This window comes from Rousettus aegyptiacus, unplaced genomic scaffold, assembly GCF_014176215.1.
Source record: "Rousettus aegyptiacus isolate mRouAeg1 unplaced genomic scaffold, mRouAeg1.p scaffold_m13_p_12, whole genome shotgun sequence".
NCBI classification, from domain to species: domain Eukaryota; kingdom Metazoa; phylum Chordata; class Mammalia; order Chiroptera; family Pteropodidae; genus Rousettus; species Rousettus aegyptiacus.
The window spans coordinates 21,777,265-21,794,145 of NW_023416287.1; the positions used below are offsets into that span (position 1 = coordinate 21,777,265).

General features: G+C 56.1%; 1 protein-coding gene across 5 annotated transcripts in view; it reads left to right on the plus strand.

The window, feature by feature from the left end:
- SNPH (syntaphilin) overlaps positions 1-16,348 on the plus strand; it is a 37,880-nt gene extending 21,532 nt beyond the window's left edge. For 2 of the 5 annotated variants that reach the window (XM_016148906.2, XM_016148907.2), the window contains exons 2-5: positions 3,972-4,617; positions 5,240-5,446; positions 8,742-8,891; positions 11,974-16,348. In XM_016148906.2, coding sequence (XP_016004392.2) covers positions 4,436-4,617; positions 5,240-5,446; positions 8,742-8,891; positions 11,974-13,144 — 1,710 coding nt within the window. In that variant the 5' untranslated portion in view covers positions 3,972-4,435 and the 3' untranslated portion in view covers positions 13,145-16,348. Of the gene's footprint in view, positions 1-2,127; positions 4,618-5,239; positions 5,447-8,741; positions 8,892-11,973 lie in introns of those variants that run through there. The other 3 variants (XM_016148909.2, XM_016148910.2, XM_036229560.1) reach the window with 3 other exon arrangements.
- Positions 16,349-16,881: the final 533 nt, after the last annotated feature.

Sequence of the window (16,881 nt, forward strand, 5' to 3'; positions counted from 1 at the left end):
TATATACAGGGACTTTCACTTAGCCAGAATATTAGATTAACCCAAGGACCCGGTTTGTCTCCTGTGACTCGCTGATTCAGTAAAATGCCATAGTGTCTCTTTGAGGAATGCAGCTTTCCAGTTTTACAGATGTGGAAACTGAAACCCAGGAGTCCTAGTAATCGAAGGGGAAGAAAGGATCGATCAAAAATCTATCGTTTCATTAAGAGCCCTAGAATTGTAGAATCAGAGAATGTTGGATCCAGAAGCATCTTAGAGAGCATCTAATCCAACCCTTTGGTCTATCAAACATGCCTCTTTAAACCATTGTGTTACTTACAGTTGTGTGTTGATTGTGTTTATTTTTATGAAATTCTCCAGAGGGTGGTGTTTCAACCCAAGGCATGGCATGCTAAGTGTTCGAGACAGTAAGACAGTAAGTTCCAGGACATGATTTATGCATGAGGACAGGGCAGGGAAGTTGCTATAGGCTGGGCAAACAGCCTGTGCAGAGATGTGAGAGCAACTAACAGGGCTTTCCTGGTGTGTGTGGTGGTGGTGGTGGTGGTGGTGTGGGGTGGGGTGGGGGGGAGTCAGGTGGCAGCTGAGAGCAGATTGGCAAGGGTATAGATGAGAGTGCCTTGAATGCCAGGACCAAGAGATTTCCCCCTGATTTTTACTTAATCAGGGGCCTCTGATGAGGTTTAAGCAAATTCCAGGCCCTCTTCTCCGTTGCTTCTGACCCAAGCCCTTCTAATTTCTCACCTGGGAGTATTCGATAATCTTCTAACTCATCTCCCTGCCTCTGTTCTTGTCCCTTCCCAGCCACACTCCACAAAGGCTCCCTACACCCAGGGGCTTTCTAAAACGCAAATCTGATTACGTTCCTGCCTTTTACAGGCGTTCCATGGCTTCCGTTGCCTGTGGAACAAGATCCTGGTTTATGTAGCTCTGTTTGGCCTGATCCTGCCTCGTGCAGCCTCACCAACACTGTGACTCTGCCCTCACCAGGCCCCCTCGTTCCCTGAGCAGCTGTGCTGCTGAATTACTCACCGCCTTTACTCAAGCGTCTTCCTTCCCACACACTTTCTCTTCCTGGTGAACTCCTATGCATCCTTCAAGACCAGGTGTAAAGTTCCCTTTGGAGAAGCTTTTTCTGTCCTTCCTGAGGCCACCATTATACCTCGAATGCATTTCTGTTTTGAAGTTCAAACTACGTTGTAATTATGTACTTCCAAAATATTGTCATCCCCCATTGTTGAGTGCTTATTGTGTGATGGGCACTGAACTGAGCTCATGCATATATTATCCCATGTCATTCTCACAGTAACCACATGAGGTGCATTCTGTCATAGCCTCACTTACAGATGAGGAAGCTCAGACTCAGAGAAATGGCAAGACTTGTCCAAGGCATGTAGCTGGAGGGCGGCAGAGCTGCGATTTGAGTCCAGATCTGTTTGACTCTGTGTCTGCACCTTCCTTCTCCTGTTCCCCGGATCCTGCTATATCCCTTGAACCCCCATTGTAGATCCTCAGGAAATTCTGGGCAAGCGAAGAACTGATCAAAAGGGTAGATACAGCAGGGTTGCCATAGTGTGGCAGGATGGGGAAATGGAGGGAGGCTGGAGTGAGAAGGGGCTGGGTTGACTTTGGGGTTGAGGTGATGAGAGACTATGAGCCCAGTCCCCAAAGCTAAGGGGTTCCTTTCCATCCTCTATTCCAAGTGGCAGTCTCCTGCCACTCGGGGACAGGCCTGCGGGACTCCAGACCAAACAGGAGGCATGGTGACAAACACCATGGCAACCTGCCTCTTCTCTGGGGCCTGGAGGGGAGGAAGGAACTGAGAGAGCACACGCCGCACACTGAGGCTTCTGAGCAGGATCCTGGGGAGGTGGCTGCCTTTGGGCCTGTGTGTCTTCTGCCTTCCCACGAGGGACCCCTGCCTGTAAGGTCCTGTCTCAGCAGGGGAAATACCACTTCCACCTCCGTCCTGGATGAATGGCTGGCTCCGGCCTCCCAGGAGACTGTTGGCTCCAACTGGGTTCAAACACCTCGCATTCCCACCCCCGGGGCCAGAGAGGAAGGAAGAAGGAGCCCAAGAGGAGGAGGCTTGGGGTTGCCAAGCAAGGTAGGGGCAGGGACGGCAGGGACAGCTGGGACAATGCCCTCATTGTACCGAGCCCACACACAGCTCCAAGGCGAGCTCAGCTTCTTGCCTGCCTCCCAGACCTAAGCCCAGAATTCCCCCTGGCCTTTCCTAGCTCCTTAGCAACACGCACCCAAGCCGACTTGGAGGAGTAAGTCCCGTCCTCAGATTGGAGTCTCTGCTAAGAAGTCCTCCTGAAGGCACAGCCTTATTTTTGCATCTTCCTAAAAGCTAGAAGGGAAGGGGTGATGATGGAAGGACACCGGTAAAACCAGGCCGGCGGGGCCGGGAGACAGAGTCTGCTGGACCCCGTGGGAGCCTGGCCCAAGTGTGGTAACAACTCCCGCCTGCCTCGAAGGACTGGTATTTGAAGAAATGGCCCAGGGCACACAAAAACACTCAGGATGGTCGCCTGGACACAAAAGGGTTCAGTCAATGACAGGTGGTCTTTAAAGCTCTTGCCCACACATGAGGAAGGACTCTCAGCCCCTGCCCCACTCTGGCTGCTCCTAGTTCAAGGCCTCCTGTGTTCAGGGGGCAGGAGGCCATTGGTGGCCTTCCTGACACAGGGGTGGGGTGCTGCTTTCGCCCCAGCCCCTGTTCCGTAGTTCCTCTTCCAGGTGCCAGCCCTGTAGTTCCAGGAGGCCCCGCCAAGGCATGATGGGCAGGACGCGTTGCCAAGCAGGAGCGAGCTGCTCGGGTGACAGGCGAGGTGTCGGAGGCTCCCGCGCCGGCACCCGACACCTTGGGGCAGACAATACTAGCTGTGTCCAGGCCCTCCAGGGGAACAAGCTGCATCTGTGTGTCACAGCCAGGAAGGAGGCCACCCGAGTAGTGCCTTTGTCCACTCAGGAGGCAGCCCCGCTGTTGGCCAGGATGGCCGGGCTCCCCAGAGGCCCTGACGTGGAAGGGGCGGTGCCCTGCGCCTGGGACTCTGGGGCTGAGATCCAGCCCCTCAGCATCTGATGCTGGCCCTGCTGCACACTGGGGATGTGACTTGAGCCCGTCACTCCCCTCTCGAATTCCTCATCTGTAAAGGGACTAATCACAGCACTTCCTCATAGGGTTGTTGGGAGGAGTCGCTGGCGTAATGTATGTAACGTGCTTGGCCTGGGGTCTGACATCTAGTGGGGCTCGATGAACGCTTGTTTCCCAGCATGGAGGAAGGTCCACGGTACCATGTCCTCAGCCGAATCTCCTGTAACCCAGGCTACTGTCCCTAGTCGCTGCTCTGAGCATGGAAGAAGGGAACTGGGGTCTCTGGAGCTGACACAGGACTAGCATGTTGGCTGCGAAGAGCCTAGGCCCCTCTACCCTGGACTCCAGGAGCTCTGGGCTATTGCCCAGCGAAGTCCTGCTCCCCACAGCAGCCAACGCCCAGACCAGCATGGGACCTCTCCCCTCTTTAAACCCCCGTAGGGCCGCCCTTAGAGCCCGTACCCCTTCCTAGGATGGGAAGGGAGCGCTACCCACTTGTTAAGAGGGCCAGGGATGGGTCTCTGCAGGCGTGGTCACTTTCTACTGGGCCCAGCCCACCAAGACACCCCCCTAAAGGAGGTGCCCACTCCAGTCCTCATCTGCTATGAGCCTGTGCCCTGAGGTCCTGGTGCATGCCAAAATCAGCATGCGCTTTTGCATGGATGAGTGCGGGCATGCCCGTGTGCAGCACGTGTGTGGGAGGGCCGGCCGCATGTCCTGCATCATGCACAGGTCGCATGAACGTGTTCGCTGAGACCTGTGTCGCATGTCTTGGAATGTCAGGGACACAGTACCTTTCCGTGATCGTGTATCCACATGTCTTTCCACACGTGTGCCAGTATGTTGGTCTGTCTTGTCTCCCCTGTAGACGGGAAGCCCTGAGCCACGTGCCAACAGGTACTCTGGGAAGTGACGTCAAGACTAGCTCAGCATAATTTGGGGTTTCTGGTCCTGCTCCAGGAGTCCTCCAGCCTGAAGCGCCCACCGAGGAGGGAAGATTGACCAACACAAGGGTGGGGGTCCGAGTGTCAGGGATCGGGGGACCCGGCTTGTAGTGTGAAGGACTCGGTGCTGCGCCGGCAGTCACGAGGCCCTGCCCCGATGCCTGTGTGACCTTGGGCGAGGCCTTTGCTCTCTGTGGGGCACGTTCGCTCATCTGGAGAACACGGGGTTGGACTGATGATTTCTGGCTTCCCTGAGGCTCTGCCAGTTATTTAAGTCGGGTATCAGGAGCCTGCTAAATTCGTTGGCGGAGGCAGCCGTGGTCAGAGCCTGGCCTGCCAGGACCACGCTCAGCCCTGGGTGTCCTGCTGAAGGGGGAGAGGAGAAGCCATGCTGGGCAGCGGCCCCAGCGAGAGGATGACGTGGCCTGGCCCAGCCGTCCCCGCGGCCCCCCCAACGCGCCCTCTCTCCTCAGCCCCGGGGACACCACCCATCCCACCTCTCACCCGGACCCGCAGCCTCATGGCCATGTCCCTGCCGGGCAGTAGACGGGCCTCTGCTGGATCCCGAAGGTGAGTCTCCCCCTTGCCCAGAGCCTAAGCCTCAGAGGTGAGGAAGAGGGAGGGTCTCTGTTCCCACTCTGCCACCAACTGGCAGTATGTCTTTGAGCAAGTCGTTTCCCTAGTTTTCCCACCTTTAAAATGGGCTCGCTAACACTCGCCTCCTCCTGGAACTATTTAAGGGCTCAAATGACATGGTGGATATGCAGTTCTCTGAAGACTTAACCCGGGGTTCGCTGCCATCATCAATGCTGTTGTGTGATCTTGACGATTGCTGGAGGGATGTCATGCAGTCTTGCACTCAGGCTCACTCGGCCTCCCTTGGTTTCTACCCCTGTGCGCCTCTCCTCCTGTCCTTACTCCTGCCTGCTCCGTTCTGCTCCACCTCTGTCGCAGCCCACGCAGAGACCTCCTCCTCTGGGCTCGGGGGACCCTGAAAGTTGAGGCACCTGGTAGGGGCAGACGGGGCCCCACCCCTGGCCTGCAGCCCTGCCCAAGCTCCAGCCTTGTCCTGGGAAGCCAGGAGAACCGTTGTCCTCCTAGCTTTCCATCTTGATTTGCACTGTCTGTTCTGTCACCCCTGTCTGTGCATCCCCCTCTCCTTTCTGCTTCTCTCCCGGCGGTGACCCCGAAGTGGGGGCCCTTTGGGCCGCAGCGGCCTGGCGGTGTTCGCCCAGTGTCCGCAGCTGCCCACAAGCCAGAACGAGCACCTGCCTCTTCTTCCTGCCTCCAGGCGCACCTCTCCACCCGTGAGCATGCGGGACGCCTACGGCACCTCTTCTCTCAGCAGCAGCAGCAACTCAGGCTCCTGCAAGGGCAGTGACAGCAGCCCCACGCCCAGGTAACTGGCCCCTACCCGCCCCCGGCCTGGCCTGGCTCAGCTGTCTGGGAGCCTGGGTGTCCTGGGAAGAGGGGAAGGTGCATGTTCTAACCATTCCCAACACTCACTGGCTGTGTAACCTTGAGCAGGTGTCTTCTTCTCTCTGAGCCTCAGTCCCTGTCTGTAAGACAGGTGTGATAATATCCAGCTGCATATAACCATAGACAGTGGCATCGACAAACTAGCAATGATGCTTTCAGAACAAGGGGCAGAGACAGGCAGCTCTTAAAGTGTCAGGGACCCTGTCTTCTGTCTTCCTGCCCCATCGTTCTTGGTGAAAGCTTTTGTCCTTGTCATTACAAGATGACTCCTATACCTCCAGGCATCAGGGTGAAATCCAGGAAGGAAAACGGTAAGAAGCCCAAAACCTCCCGGTTCCCAGACCCCAGGGGCTCATGTTTTCTGACAGAAGACAATTTCCCCAGGAAATTCTGTCTACACCTTGCTGGCTGGAACTGGGTGATGTGACCAACTCTGGCTATAAAACCAGGTAGTACAGAGTGTTAGTGTTCTCCCTGGTGCAACGTCATCACAGACAAAACTGGAGTTCTGTTGGGTAAAAGGCAAGAATGGATACTGGAAGGCACTTCCGGTGTCTGCCATCCTCCTTGTCTCAGGGGGACACTTCGAGGGGGGTGGCAGGGGACTTAGTTTGGAAAGCAAAATGTGTTACAAATGCAGCACATGCTAAGTCGTACTCTCACTAAGGTGGGCCCAGACTCAAAAAGCAGGATGGGGTGAGGAGGCAGGTAAAGGGGAGCTGTGAGTCCTCGAAGACCGGGAAGTTAGAGCTATAATGATCACGCCTACCTGTTGCCCCAGCTTTGAAATACAGCTAGAGTGTGGGCTTGGGATTCTGTCGTTTCCTGTCTCCAAGTCTCTATTCCATATCTGTAAAATGAAGCTGACAACTTGAAGGCCTCACTGGGTCAATAGCTGTAGGTGGCCCATAACTGGTAACTGCCATCATTAGGACTTTGGTCCAGCTTGAGAGTCGTGGGCAAGAGAAGGCCAGGAGACTCTGGTGCATAGTTCCTATGGCCAGAGCACCCCCCTGAGAAGGCTTCACGCCCTCCAGTGGAGAGTGTGTCATTTATGTGAAGTGGTCATCTGGATCCTGCTGAAGGAACAGTTCTCAGAGTTTCCCACCATGACACACTTGATGGGTGACACGTGTGTGCAGGACCCATGTCCCAGCATCCTGCCTGTAACCCCATCCCAGGGCCCGAATGAGATCGATTTGTTAACTTACATTTTGAAAAGTGTGTGATGGGCAACTTTAAGACTTTTTCCTTAGCAGCAGATTCTTGTAATGCGTGTCCTAACTACAGCCCGTGGGGGCAGTCCCAACCCTGAGGCTGACAGCTGCTTCTGTGGAAGGGGCTTCTCACCCACCATGGGAGCTGCTGCTGCTGGATCAGCAGTGGCGCCTTGGCTGTGGCCTCACTGAAAATAGCCAGCCATTCCAAGGCTTAAATAGCCAGAGACATGCATTATAGTATACTATAGTTTTATTTTTTTATATATATATATGTATGTATGTATGTATGTATGTATGCATATTCCCACAAAGATAGAGCTCGTGACTGAAAATGTATGAGTGTTAAATGTCACTTTGGGGAAGAAGACTCATGAAAGCAAATGGGAAAAGTTAAAATAGTTACTTCTTCTCTAATCCTCACCTCTTCCTAGTTTAACTAATCCTGGTTCCTCCACCCCTGGATGTGGGGAGAAGGCCTCTTTTTACTCATGTGCATCTGTGCCCCTCTAGCCGAAGTCCTTGAAGCGTACCAGGATGTGTATAGGACCAGCCCTGGGGCTTCAGGCCATCTGAGGTCCATGGCTCTTGCTGGCTTGCTTCTCTTTTGGAAGAAATTTCTTAGAGCCCCCCAGAGGGGGAACCCTCAAGCTCCCACCCCATGCCACCCCTCTGCCCTTTGCTATGAAAAAACAGGCCCATCTATGACCTGACTAGAGTTAAACCTAGGGACCATGAGGTGAACATGTATTAGAGAATCATTCCTTTCTCTCCACCTCTATCGCCACTTTCTCTTCAACAGTGTACAATTCACAAATACTTTTTCCCCAGCACACATGACACAGCTTCCACAAACCTTTTAAAACTGCCTCCAACTTGGCTGCTGCAGCAATGGGCCTCATCAGAGCCTGTCTTTTCCAGGCCCATAATATGTCATTGCCCTTTCCTAGATCTGGGAGTCCCTGTCCCATGAAGGAGCAGAGTTGAGTGGCAGCAAGGCCTCTGCCAAGTCATGTGAGAACATGCCCGGGTTTTTAAGCCGAGATCCAAAGGGGTTTCTTTATGGAAAAAACAACCAGCGGGCAGGAAGCTGGGAGTCAAGGAGGCCGGGTCATGGTCGGATGGTGGAACTGGGGGGCCCTCCTTCCCCGGGTGAAAGCCTGGGCCCTCCCTCCTCCACTGGGTAGGAATTTCTCCTCCTCTGCACTGGTGGGACCGGGGTGTGCTCACCGCATGCACACGTCTATGCACCCCGTGCTGCTGAGCAGAGCGTGTGCGCATGCGCCACCTCAGGATACGACTGCTAACAAGTCGATGCCCAGAGCAGCCGATGTTTACACATATGTTCGCATGTGCCCTGGAGCAAAGGGTCTGAATGCATTTGAACACATGCGTAGGCAGGGGTGCTAGTACATGTGAGTGCCCAGAAAGGTCACAGCGAGATGCTGGGGATACACGGCCATGGGTGTGTATTCAACTATGCGGGCGTGCAGGCACAGATGGCCCGGGAATCAGTGTACGTGCAGTGTACATGCAGCATGCATGCATGCAGATTACAGGGAGGGAGAGGCCCTCCCACCCCAGCCTCCAGCCCCAAACTCGTTCTCCGGGTTGGGAGACCGGGCGTCTGAGTGCTCTCTCGGGTGTACCACTGGGGCTGGATGGAGGGAGGTAGCGTTGGTAGAGTGCCCGGCGTGGTGTCAGGCTTGTGCACATGCTCTGTGGTGTCTCCCCACCCCCAACTAGAGGAGCCCTGAGCTCCCCATCCTCACGCCATGGTTTTTGCTCAGAAGAACTCTAGTAAAACCCGCTTTCCAGAAGTGCTGGGTATTCTCCTGCCCACACAAGTCCTGGCCCTTGACGGGAGGCCTGACCTGGAGCCCTGTGGTGCCATGGGACCAGGATACTGCGGCTGGTGTCGCCTTGCCCCCTAGAGGCACGGCGCCTGTGCCTTGCCGCCCTCTCTGTCCCTCCCTGCTGACAAGCATCCCCTTGCAGGCGCTCCATGAAGTACACACTGTGCAGCGACAACCATGGCATCAAGCCGCCTACCCCTGAGCAGTACCTGACCCCACTGCAGCAGAAGGAGGTGTGCATCCGGCACCTGAAGGCCCGGCTGAAGGACACGCAGGACCGGCTCCAGGACCGGTGAGGGGGACCAGGGACCGCACTGGGCGGCCCTCGGGACATACCACCAGCTCCACACACTGAGGAACCAGGGCCCTGGGGCATCTCTGGGAGGAAGAAGTGGCCGGGGGCTCTTTTCCTAGCAAAGTCCTATTGGAGCTTATTTCCAGGGCCCCCACCTGCCCTCGTCCCTGCCTCAGCTGCTCTCTATGACTACTTCAGGTGGCTGCTTGAGACCAGGCCAGGAGCAGTTTCCCCCATGAGGGCTTGTCGGACTTCCCCGCCAGAGCACTGCTCTCCCAGTGTTATGCTGGCAGCCCCTTCGGCCTCTTATCCCTGGCTCCATTCTGCCTGGGGAGTCGGAGCACAGGGCACTCTTCCTGGCTTCCCTTCTCTGGGAGAGAAACGATCCATTGGCCCCACTTTGCTTCCTCCCAGCGAGTCACCAGGGGGCTCTTGGCCCACCATTCCAGGCCCCAGAAGCCTTCCTTCTCATCTACCCATTGATGATATGTGATCAGGAGAAACCTTTTACTGAGCTCCCACCCAGACCAGGGGTCTCCCAGGAGCCCCACCAGGCCCATCCGAGCACATTCTTTGGAGCTAAGGACCGATCTGCCATCCCAGGCAGTGTCATCTTTATGCTGGAAACTTCAGGGATGCCGTTTGACCTCTTTGTCATCTTAACCATCTTCTCCGGATTGTGTCTGTTCAGCAGACTGTGAGCTAGATGAGGTGGTGTGTGGGGCCCTGGAGGTCAGGGCAGGCCACCGTGACCACATCTTCCTTTATCTTTTCTTTTTGTATATAAAACAATCTTATTGAGAAGTAACTCACATACCGTACAATTCGATGGTTTTATTCTAGTCACGGAACTGTGCGACCATCACCAATATCTAATCTCAGAACATTTCATCACCCCAAAAGAAAACCCCACTTGCAGGAGCAATCATGCCCCGTTACTCCCCCAGCCACCGTGGTCCCTGGCAGCCACGGATCTGTCTTGATGGTTTTGCTATTCCAGACATTGCAGATAAATGGAAGCGTATGATATGCATGGCTTCATCTTCCTCGACTAGAGCTCTACCAATCCAGTTTGGATTTGCTGTGGGTTTGAACTGCGGGAGGTTACAGGTGGCATTCTGTGGCTCTCCTTGTTTGGAGAGCTAGGGTTTCTATTTTTATTTCCCTTCATCTTCTCAGTGATGCCCTGGGTTGGCTTGGCTGTTTGCACTAATGTCCTCAGGAAGCAGACGGCCCATCTCCCAGCTTCCTTTCTAGGGCTGGCCCTGCAGCTCAGAGCGGGCCATCTGCCCTGTGTGGTTTGGGCAGAATGCCCTGTTGTGGGCATGCCTACACCTCAAATCCTTAGCCGCTCTACCTGCTACCCTGGCAGGAACCTGTGGCAGTCCTTTACTTGCTGTATGGTCAGTCTCCACACACACTCCTTATATTCAGTTTGATACCTGCCATTCTCCCAACAGCCTGCCTACCTGCTAGAAATTCATTTATACTCTGTGCTCTCATATGCCGCGTCCCCACTCCCTGCGATGCCCTTTCCCCAGCTTGCTTCCTTGGCAAACTCGTCCTTCAAGACCCAGTTCAAATGCAATGTCCGAGGCAGGGCTGCGAAGCCATTAACTCCCTGGGGTCCTGCCAGCTCCAAGGAGAGGAGGCAGGGACCTGCTGAGCCGAGTATGTCCAATTCTTTCTTCCAAACTCACTCTTCCTCTCAGGGCTTGGGGTCAGTGAGGAGGTTCGTCTAGAGTGAGCCCCCACCCCGAGGTGAGAAGAGTGAAGAACAAGTACCCCCATACCTGTCAGCATGGCTGCTGCCGCCACCCTGAGCAGCTCCGTTCCTGCGGCCATCCCACTGCCACCACCGAGTCGTGTCCTGTTAATGGCCCACCCGCTTCTAGATGATGTCATTGCTGACCTGCGTGGCCACTGCAGACCCTCAGCCCGGGCCCTTCAGCATATTGCAGCACGAGATCCCTGGGCCCGTTTCTGAACTGAATTTCTAATCTGACTTTGAAAAATATGTGGTGCTTGACCTGGGACCATCACTCTGCTGGGCTCGTAAACCCCGAAGCGACATCGTGCCATTTGCGGATTTAATTTACACAAATGCAGGGTTTGGGCTGGGCGGCCGCGTGTGGGCCATCTCACTGAGGGGTGCACTAGAGGAGAGACACCCAGCGTGGGATTTCCGGCCTCATGCATGATTTTCCTCACCACTTTTAGTCCGTCCAGTCTCACCCTGGTTTTACCTCTGGACTTGTAGCATCTTTTTCTAACTCACCTCCCTCCCCTTCACTCCTGGAATCACCTGTGACTCAGGGATTTAAAAAGCCTGAGAGTTTCTGGGCAAGAGTCTGCCAACTGTCTGGTTTGCCTGGTGCCTGCCTCTTCTCTCAGGAGTAGCTCTGTGCCTTTTTCATCCATCTTTTTGGCCTTCTTCTTTATAGCATCTACAAAAAAGAAATGTCTAGACTGGATAAAAGAGGGGCACCCCGCTTTTATCATTCTCCTCTGGTTCATCCACTACTTCTCCCTGCACTTGAGGGAAGATGTAAAATTATCAGCTTCCCCCCAAAACACAGAAGGTAGTAATTTCTCTCATAAAAACAAAATGGTCCACCTCCCTCACCCCAGGGTCTCTAGCCAAAAATCCCTCCATTTAACATTTCCACAACTGACTTTAGTAGGAGGCCACATCCCTTTCCATAGAACAGAGATTTTAGGTTTCATTTTTATGTTTTATGTCGATTTCAATATAGATGTATTAGGTTTGTATAGTAGTGGCATTTTAAAATTGAAAAGTTTTATTATCTAGTCTCGTCTGTAGGTAATGTATCTAAATGTGGACAGTCGCCAAGGAGGAGGCCTTTCCTGTCTTCACCCCCTGGCCCTGCTCCAACCCCATCTCACACCCCCCTTGGAATAAATAGGGGAAGGAAGGAGACATTGAGCGGCTCCTTTCATTTTTAGCTCTGAGCGACACCAGTGCAGGCCCTCCGACCTTGGTGACAGCCCCCTCCCTGCCTGTCCTTGGTGGCGGTGCCAGGTCGGGAATGAGCATGTATGTCTCGTCCGCTCACAGGGACACAGAGATTGATGACCTTAAGACACAGCTGTCACGCATGCAGGAGGACTGGATTGAGGAGGAGTGTCACCGTGTGGAGGCCCAGCTGGCCTTGAAGGAGGCCCGCAAGGAGATCAAGCAACTCAAGCAGGTAATCGACACTGTCAAGAACAACCTGATTGACAAGGACAAAGGGCTGCAGAAGTACTTCGTGGACATCAACATCCAGAACAAGAAGCTGGAGACGCTGCTCCACAGCATGGAAGTGGCCCAGAACGGCACGGCCAAGGAAGACGGCGCTGGGGAGTCAGCTGGCGGGTCTCCCGCCCGCTCCCTCACCCGAAGCTCCACCTACACCAAGCTGAGTGACCCAGCTGTCTGTGGTGACCAACCCCCTGGGGACCATCCTGCCTCCTCTGCTGAGGATGGGGCTGACAGTGGCTTCGTGGCAAATGATGACACAATGAGCCGGACGGACGCGCTGGAGGCCAGCAGCCTGCTGTCATCGAGGGTGGACTGCGGCCCTGAGGAGGCCTCACTGCACAGCTCCTTCAGCCTGGGCCCCCGCTTCCCTGCCAGCAACACCTACGAGAAGCTGCTGTGTGGCATGGAAGCTGGCGTGCAGGCCAGCTGCATGCAGGAACGTGCCATCCAGACAGACTTCGTGCAATACCAGCCTGACCTGGACACCATCCTGGAGAAGGTGACCAAGGCCCAGGTCTGTGGGACAATCCCTGAGTCAGCGGACAGGTGTCCGGAGCTGGATCCCCACCCCACAGGGCCCAGAGACCCCAATTCAGCAGTGGTGGTGACAGTGGGTGATGAGCTTGAGGTCCCAGAGCCTATCACCTGCGGGCCTACCCCATACCGGCCTGGTGCCAACCCCAACCCATCGGTGAGTGTGGCGTGCCCTGCGGAAGAGGAGGAGGAGGCAGCCGCGGCCGAGAAGGAGCCCAAGAGCTACTGGAGCCGCCACTACATTGTGGATCTGCTGGCCGTGGTGGTGCCGGCCGTGCCCACGGTGGCCTGGCTCTGCCGCTCCCAGCGGCGCCAGGGCCAGCCCATTTACAACATCAGCTCCCTGCTGCGGGGCTGCTGCACCGTGGCCTTGCACTCCATCCGCAGGATCAGCTGCCGCTCCCTGAGCCAGCAGGGTCCGAGCGCAGCAGGCGGTGGCTCCCAGCTCTGAGGAGGCCTGTCCCGGCCACTGGCTCCGGCAGCCTGACCACCGATTGTAGGGGTGCCGTCCTCCCACTCATGGAGCATCATCTTATTTATTTAGTTTTGGGTTTGGAAGTTTTTTTGTTTTTTTTTTGTTGTTGTTCAGAATGTTCAGTGTCAAGGGGCCGGGAGTTGGGGTTGAGAAAGGGCATCGCAAAGCTTGGACAGGAGAGGCAGGGACAAGAGACCTAGGGCAGGGAGGAGCACTGGTTGGGCAGACTGGAGAGAGGGAAGGCGGCGAGGTCCTCACCCCAGTCCCCATCCACCTGGCCCTTCGCAAGGGCAGCCCCTGCTCAGGAAGTCTCTGGCGTATTGATGTGGGGAGGCCGGGCCCAAGTCGCCCACTGTAGCCTCCTCACCCCACAACCCTCTACGCCCTTTGCAGTTCCCTGCTCACTCCATGCCTTCTCTCCCAAGCCACCCCTTGCTCTCAGCCCGACTTCTGGGCCAGTATTATCTCCTCACATGGAGGCAGCTGCAGCCCAAAGTACAGGCACCTGACCCAGAACTCCAAGCAGAGTCTGGAAGCACTGGGCCAGGGCTGGAGCTCTAGCTTCCTCAGGCTGCTGCCCACTTTAGGATTCAGGAGTGTAGTCAAGGTCACGGGCTGGAAGAAAGGCGATGACGGGCAAGAGCTGGCAGAGGGCAGTGTGCGTTCTGTATCTGTCTGTTCATCCTGGACCTTCCCCTCGATCCATTTTCCTCCTGGCTTCTGGGTGTGTCAGATAATTCTTCCTGTGAGAGCTAAGCCAGATGGGCTCATTGCAGGGATTGGAATGCTTCCCTCCAGAGAGTCCGCCAACACAAGAAGAGGAGGCAGGGGCTGCCTGCTCAGGGGGTTCCTGCAGCCCCCTGAGATGAAGCCCTGGGAGGCAGGGCTGGACTCAGCAGGCGTGAAAAGCAGGAAGCTGTCATAGCTCCTGGAGCTCACCCTGAGTTTCCCTGGGGACCTCAGCCCAACTTCCGTTTCGCACTTTGTATGCTTTGGGGCTTGGTTCTCATGTATCCCAGGATCTCCTGTGAAGTGGCTGCTTGCTTTCTAGGGCGAGGGTTCCTGAATCTTAAACCTATTTGCCTGGTGGGGGATTCCAGCAGGAGGAATGACAAGACAGGGTACTGAAGCCATGTTGTCATCAGGCCAAAGCAGGGTACCCTGGGATATTTGCTGCGTGGGGCCCGGGCAGGGCCGGTGGGAGCCCTGCGGCCTCCCAGCCCCAGCCCCAGCCCCAGCCCCAGCCCAGTGGGCCTGGAAAGGTTCTCTGTTCCCACTTCTTCCCTGGGACCACATCTGGGCCCCCAGCAAAGCTGCTGACATTTTTTATTACCATTATTATTTTACAAAGTAAACCTGCTCCTCCTTGCCTGCAGGGCATACACCCATCTGGTCCCACCCCCTCTTCAGAGTTGGGACCCCCATTTAGGGAAATTGGTGGGACCCTATGTTCTACTCACCCCTCTGGCCTAAGGGACACTCTGGTTCTCTGCCAAGGTTGCTGGCCCACCTCTGCTGCTCTGACAGCCATTGCCTGACTTGTGGGCTCCGCCCTTCCCTCCGTGCCCTCTACTCGAGGGTGGGGGCACCTGCATGCACTGGGAGTGGGCGGCCAGCCCAGCCATGGGGGCGACAGCCCCCTCTGCCGCGCTTTGTGCCTCCAAAGCTCCCCCACCTCAGTCAGGGCCTCAGACCAGCCATCCTTCGTGGAGCACGCCCCGCTCCAGCCGACCCAAACCCAAACTCTGGGGCCTGGCCAGGGCTACCCTAGGACACTGAGGTCGTGACGTGGAGGGGCAGTGGACGAACCCAATCCAAAGCCAAGCCGGGACTGGCCATGGACCCAGCCTCCTGTGCCGTGTACTCACAGAGCTGCATAGAGTCTCCTTAGAAATAGTCAAAGCTTTGCTGAGAAAATAAATGACTCTATCTGACAACATAAAATCTATATATATTTTTCACCACTGGAATTTAGTGGAGCTGCATAGCCTCTCTGCTCCTGTCTGTGATTTGCTGTCTGTGGCCTTCCTATTGTGTCTTGTGTTTCGGTGGACGTGGTCAGTGCTGGGGCCATAGTCCATACTGTCCCTGCTGCTGGAGAAGACGCCGGCGAAGGGCTGCCCTGGGCCCAGACCCGGGGCCTCCGGATGAGGTGAGTGGGGCCGGCCGCCGCCCCCTGTGCCTGCTCTGGCCGGAGCCCTGCCCGCCTTGCCCACAGTGTTGAAGGTCCTCTCTTTTGGGGCGTCTGGCAGGACCTTCAACAGGTTTTTCTTCACGTCAGTGGAGGGCGGCTCCCTGGCCAGCCCTGGGACAGGCCCCGGGCCCGTGTGGGTCGTGGTCCCGTGGGGCCCGCGTGCGTGTGGTGTGTGTGCTCAGTGTCCGCATCTATGCAAAGGTGCAGCGCTGCCTGTGCGGCTCCAGGTGGAGGAGTCACAGCGGCCTGTGCCCCCTGACTATGCAGGGCACGGAATGTGGGGCTGGAGGGCAAGGCCAGGGGCCGGGCCGTTGAGTGCTCATCCTCCAAATACCTGCTTAATACCTCCTGTTGGGCTGCAAACTTTCCCTCCTGCCCTCAGCTTCTGGAGCAGCAATCTCTGGGGGCTCTCCTCTCCCCAGCCTCTGGCCACAGCTGATTAGATTCTAAGGGACAGTGTTCCCAGGAACCCCCTTCTGGGACTGCTGGTCCCTTGGAGCCCAGCAGCCAGACATGGCTTCCCAGTTGTGGGGCCAGGCCAGAGCGGCCCTGCTGCTCCTCTGATCCAGGCTCAGGCAGGAAACAGAGTCGGGGGCCAGGACTCTGCACACAGAGCTGGCCTCAAGCGGAGTTTACAGAATATCTCCCAAGGGGATAACTTAGCTTTTCATTGAACACCCTTCCCAGTCGCCACTAGCACAGGGGTATCTGACAGCGCCTTGGGGAGGGGTGGGCAAATGACAAGGTTCTGGGGCAAAGGTCTACCGAGGGGCCTCTGCCCAGTGAACTCAGATCCCCTCTCCGACCTAGGGGCACAGTGCAAACAAGTCACAGTGCACTCTTATATTCGGCCATCCCCTTGGCAGAATCCAGGGGATCCGGGAAGGAGGGAGGTGGGAGGGGTCTTCACTTTTGTCTTCTTTGTCCTTTTGTTCAGACAGAGTTGTACCCGCAGCAGACAGCTCTGGATTAAAGCATGAAAACACACACGACCCTAAGCCTGTTTTCTTTATATCGTCTTGGGGTGGGGGTGAGGGGGCTGGGGCGAAAAGGGCTCACACTGCCCCGGCCTGCATGGGAAGCATTACGTGCACGCTGGAGAAAGCTGAGCAGCAGAGATCTTTTCCAGGGTCAAGGGAATGAGATGGCTGCACGCCGCCTCAGCCCTGCCCTGTAGCCGCTGTGGGCAGCTGGGACCCACGCGCCTCCTGGGAGTCAGAGAAAGGCCCTAGGGGCACCTCCCTTGGTCCCCCTGAGTGTGAGACCCTGTTGCACTCCCTCCTCTCCAGCCCCCCTGGGGCAGTTCCCATGCCTATCCTGCACATGCAGAAACAGTCCAAGGCCCCTGAGCAGGGACGCTCCAGAGCCAGGGCCCCTCTTCCAGAGTCTCACGCTGGTTCCCACTCTAGTCATTCCTGCCTCCGACTGGCAGGCAGCATGTGACAGTGGCAGAGCCGAATCACTGCTCTCAGAGGCAATGTGTAGAAAAGGCCTCGGTCTCATGACTGCTTCAAAGAAA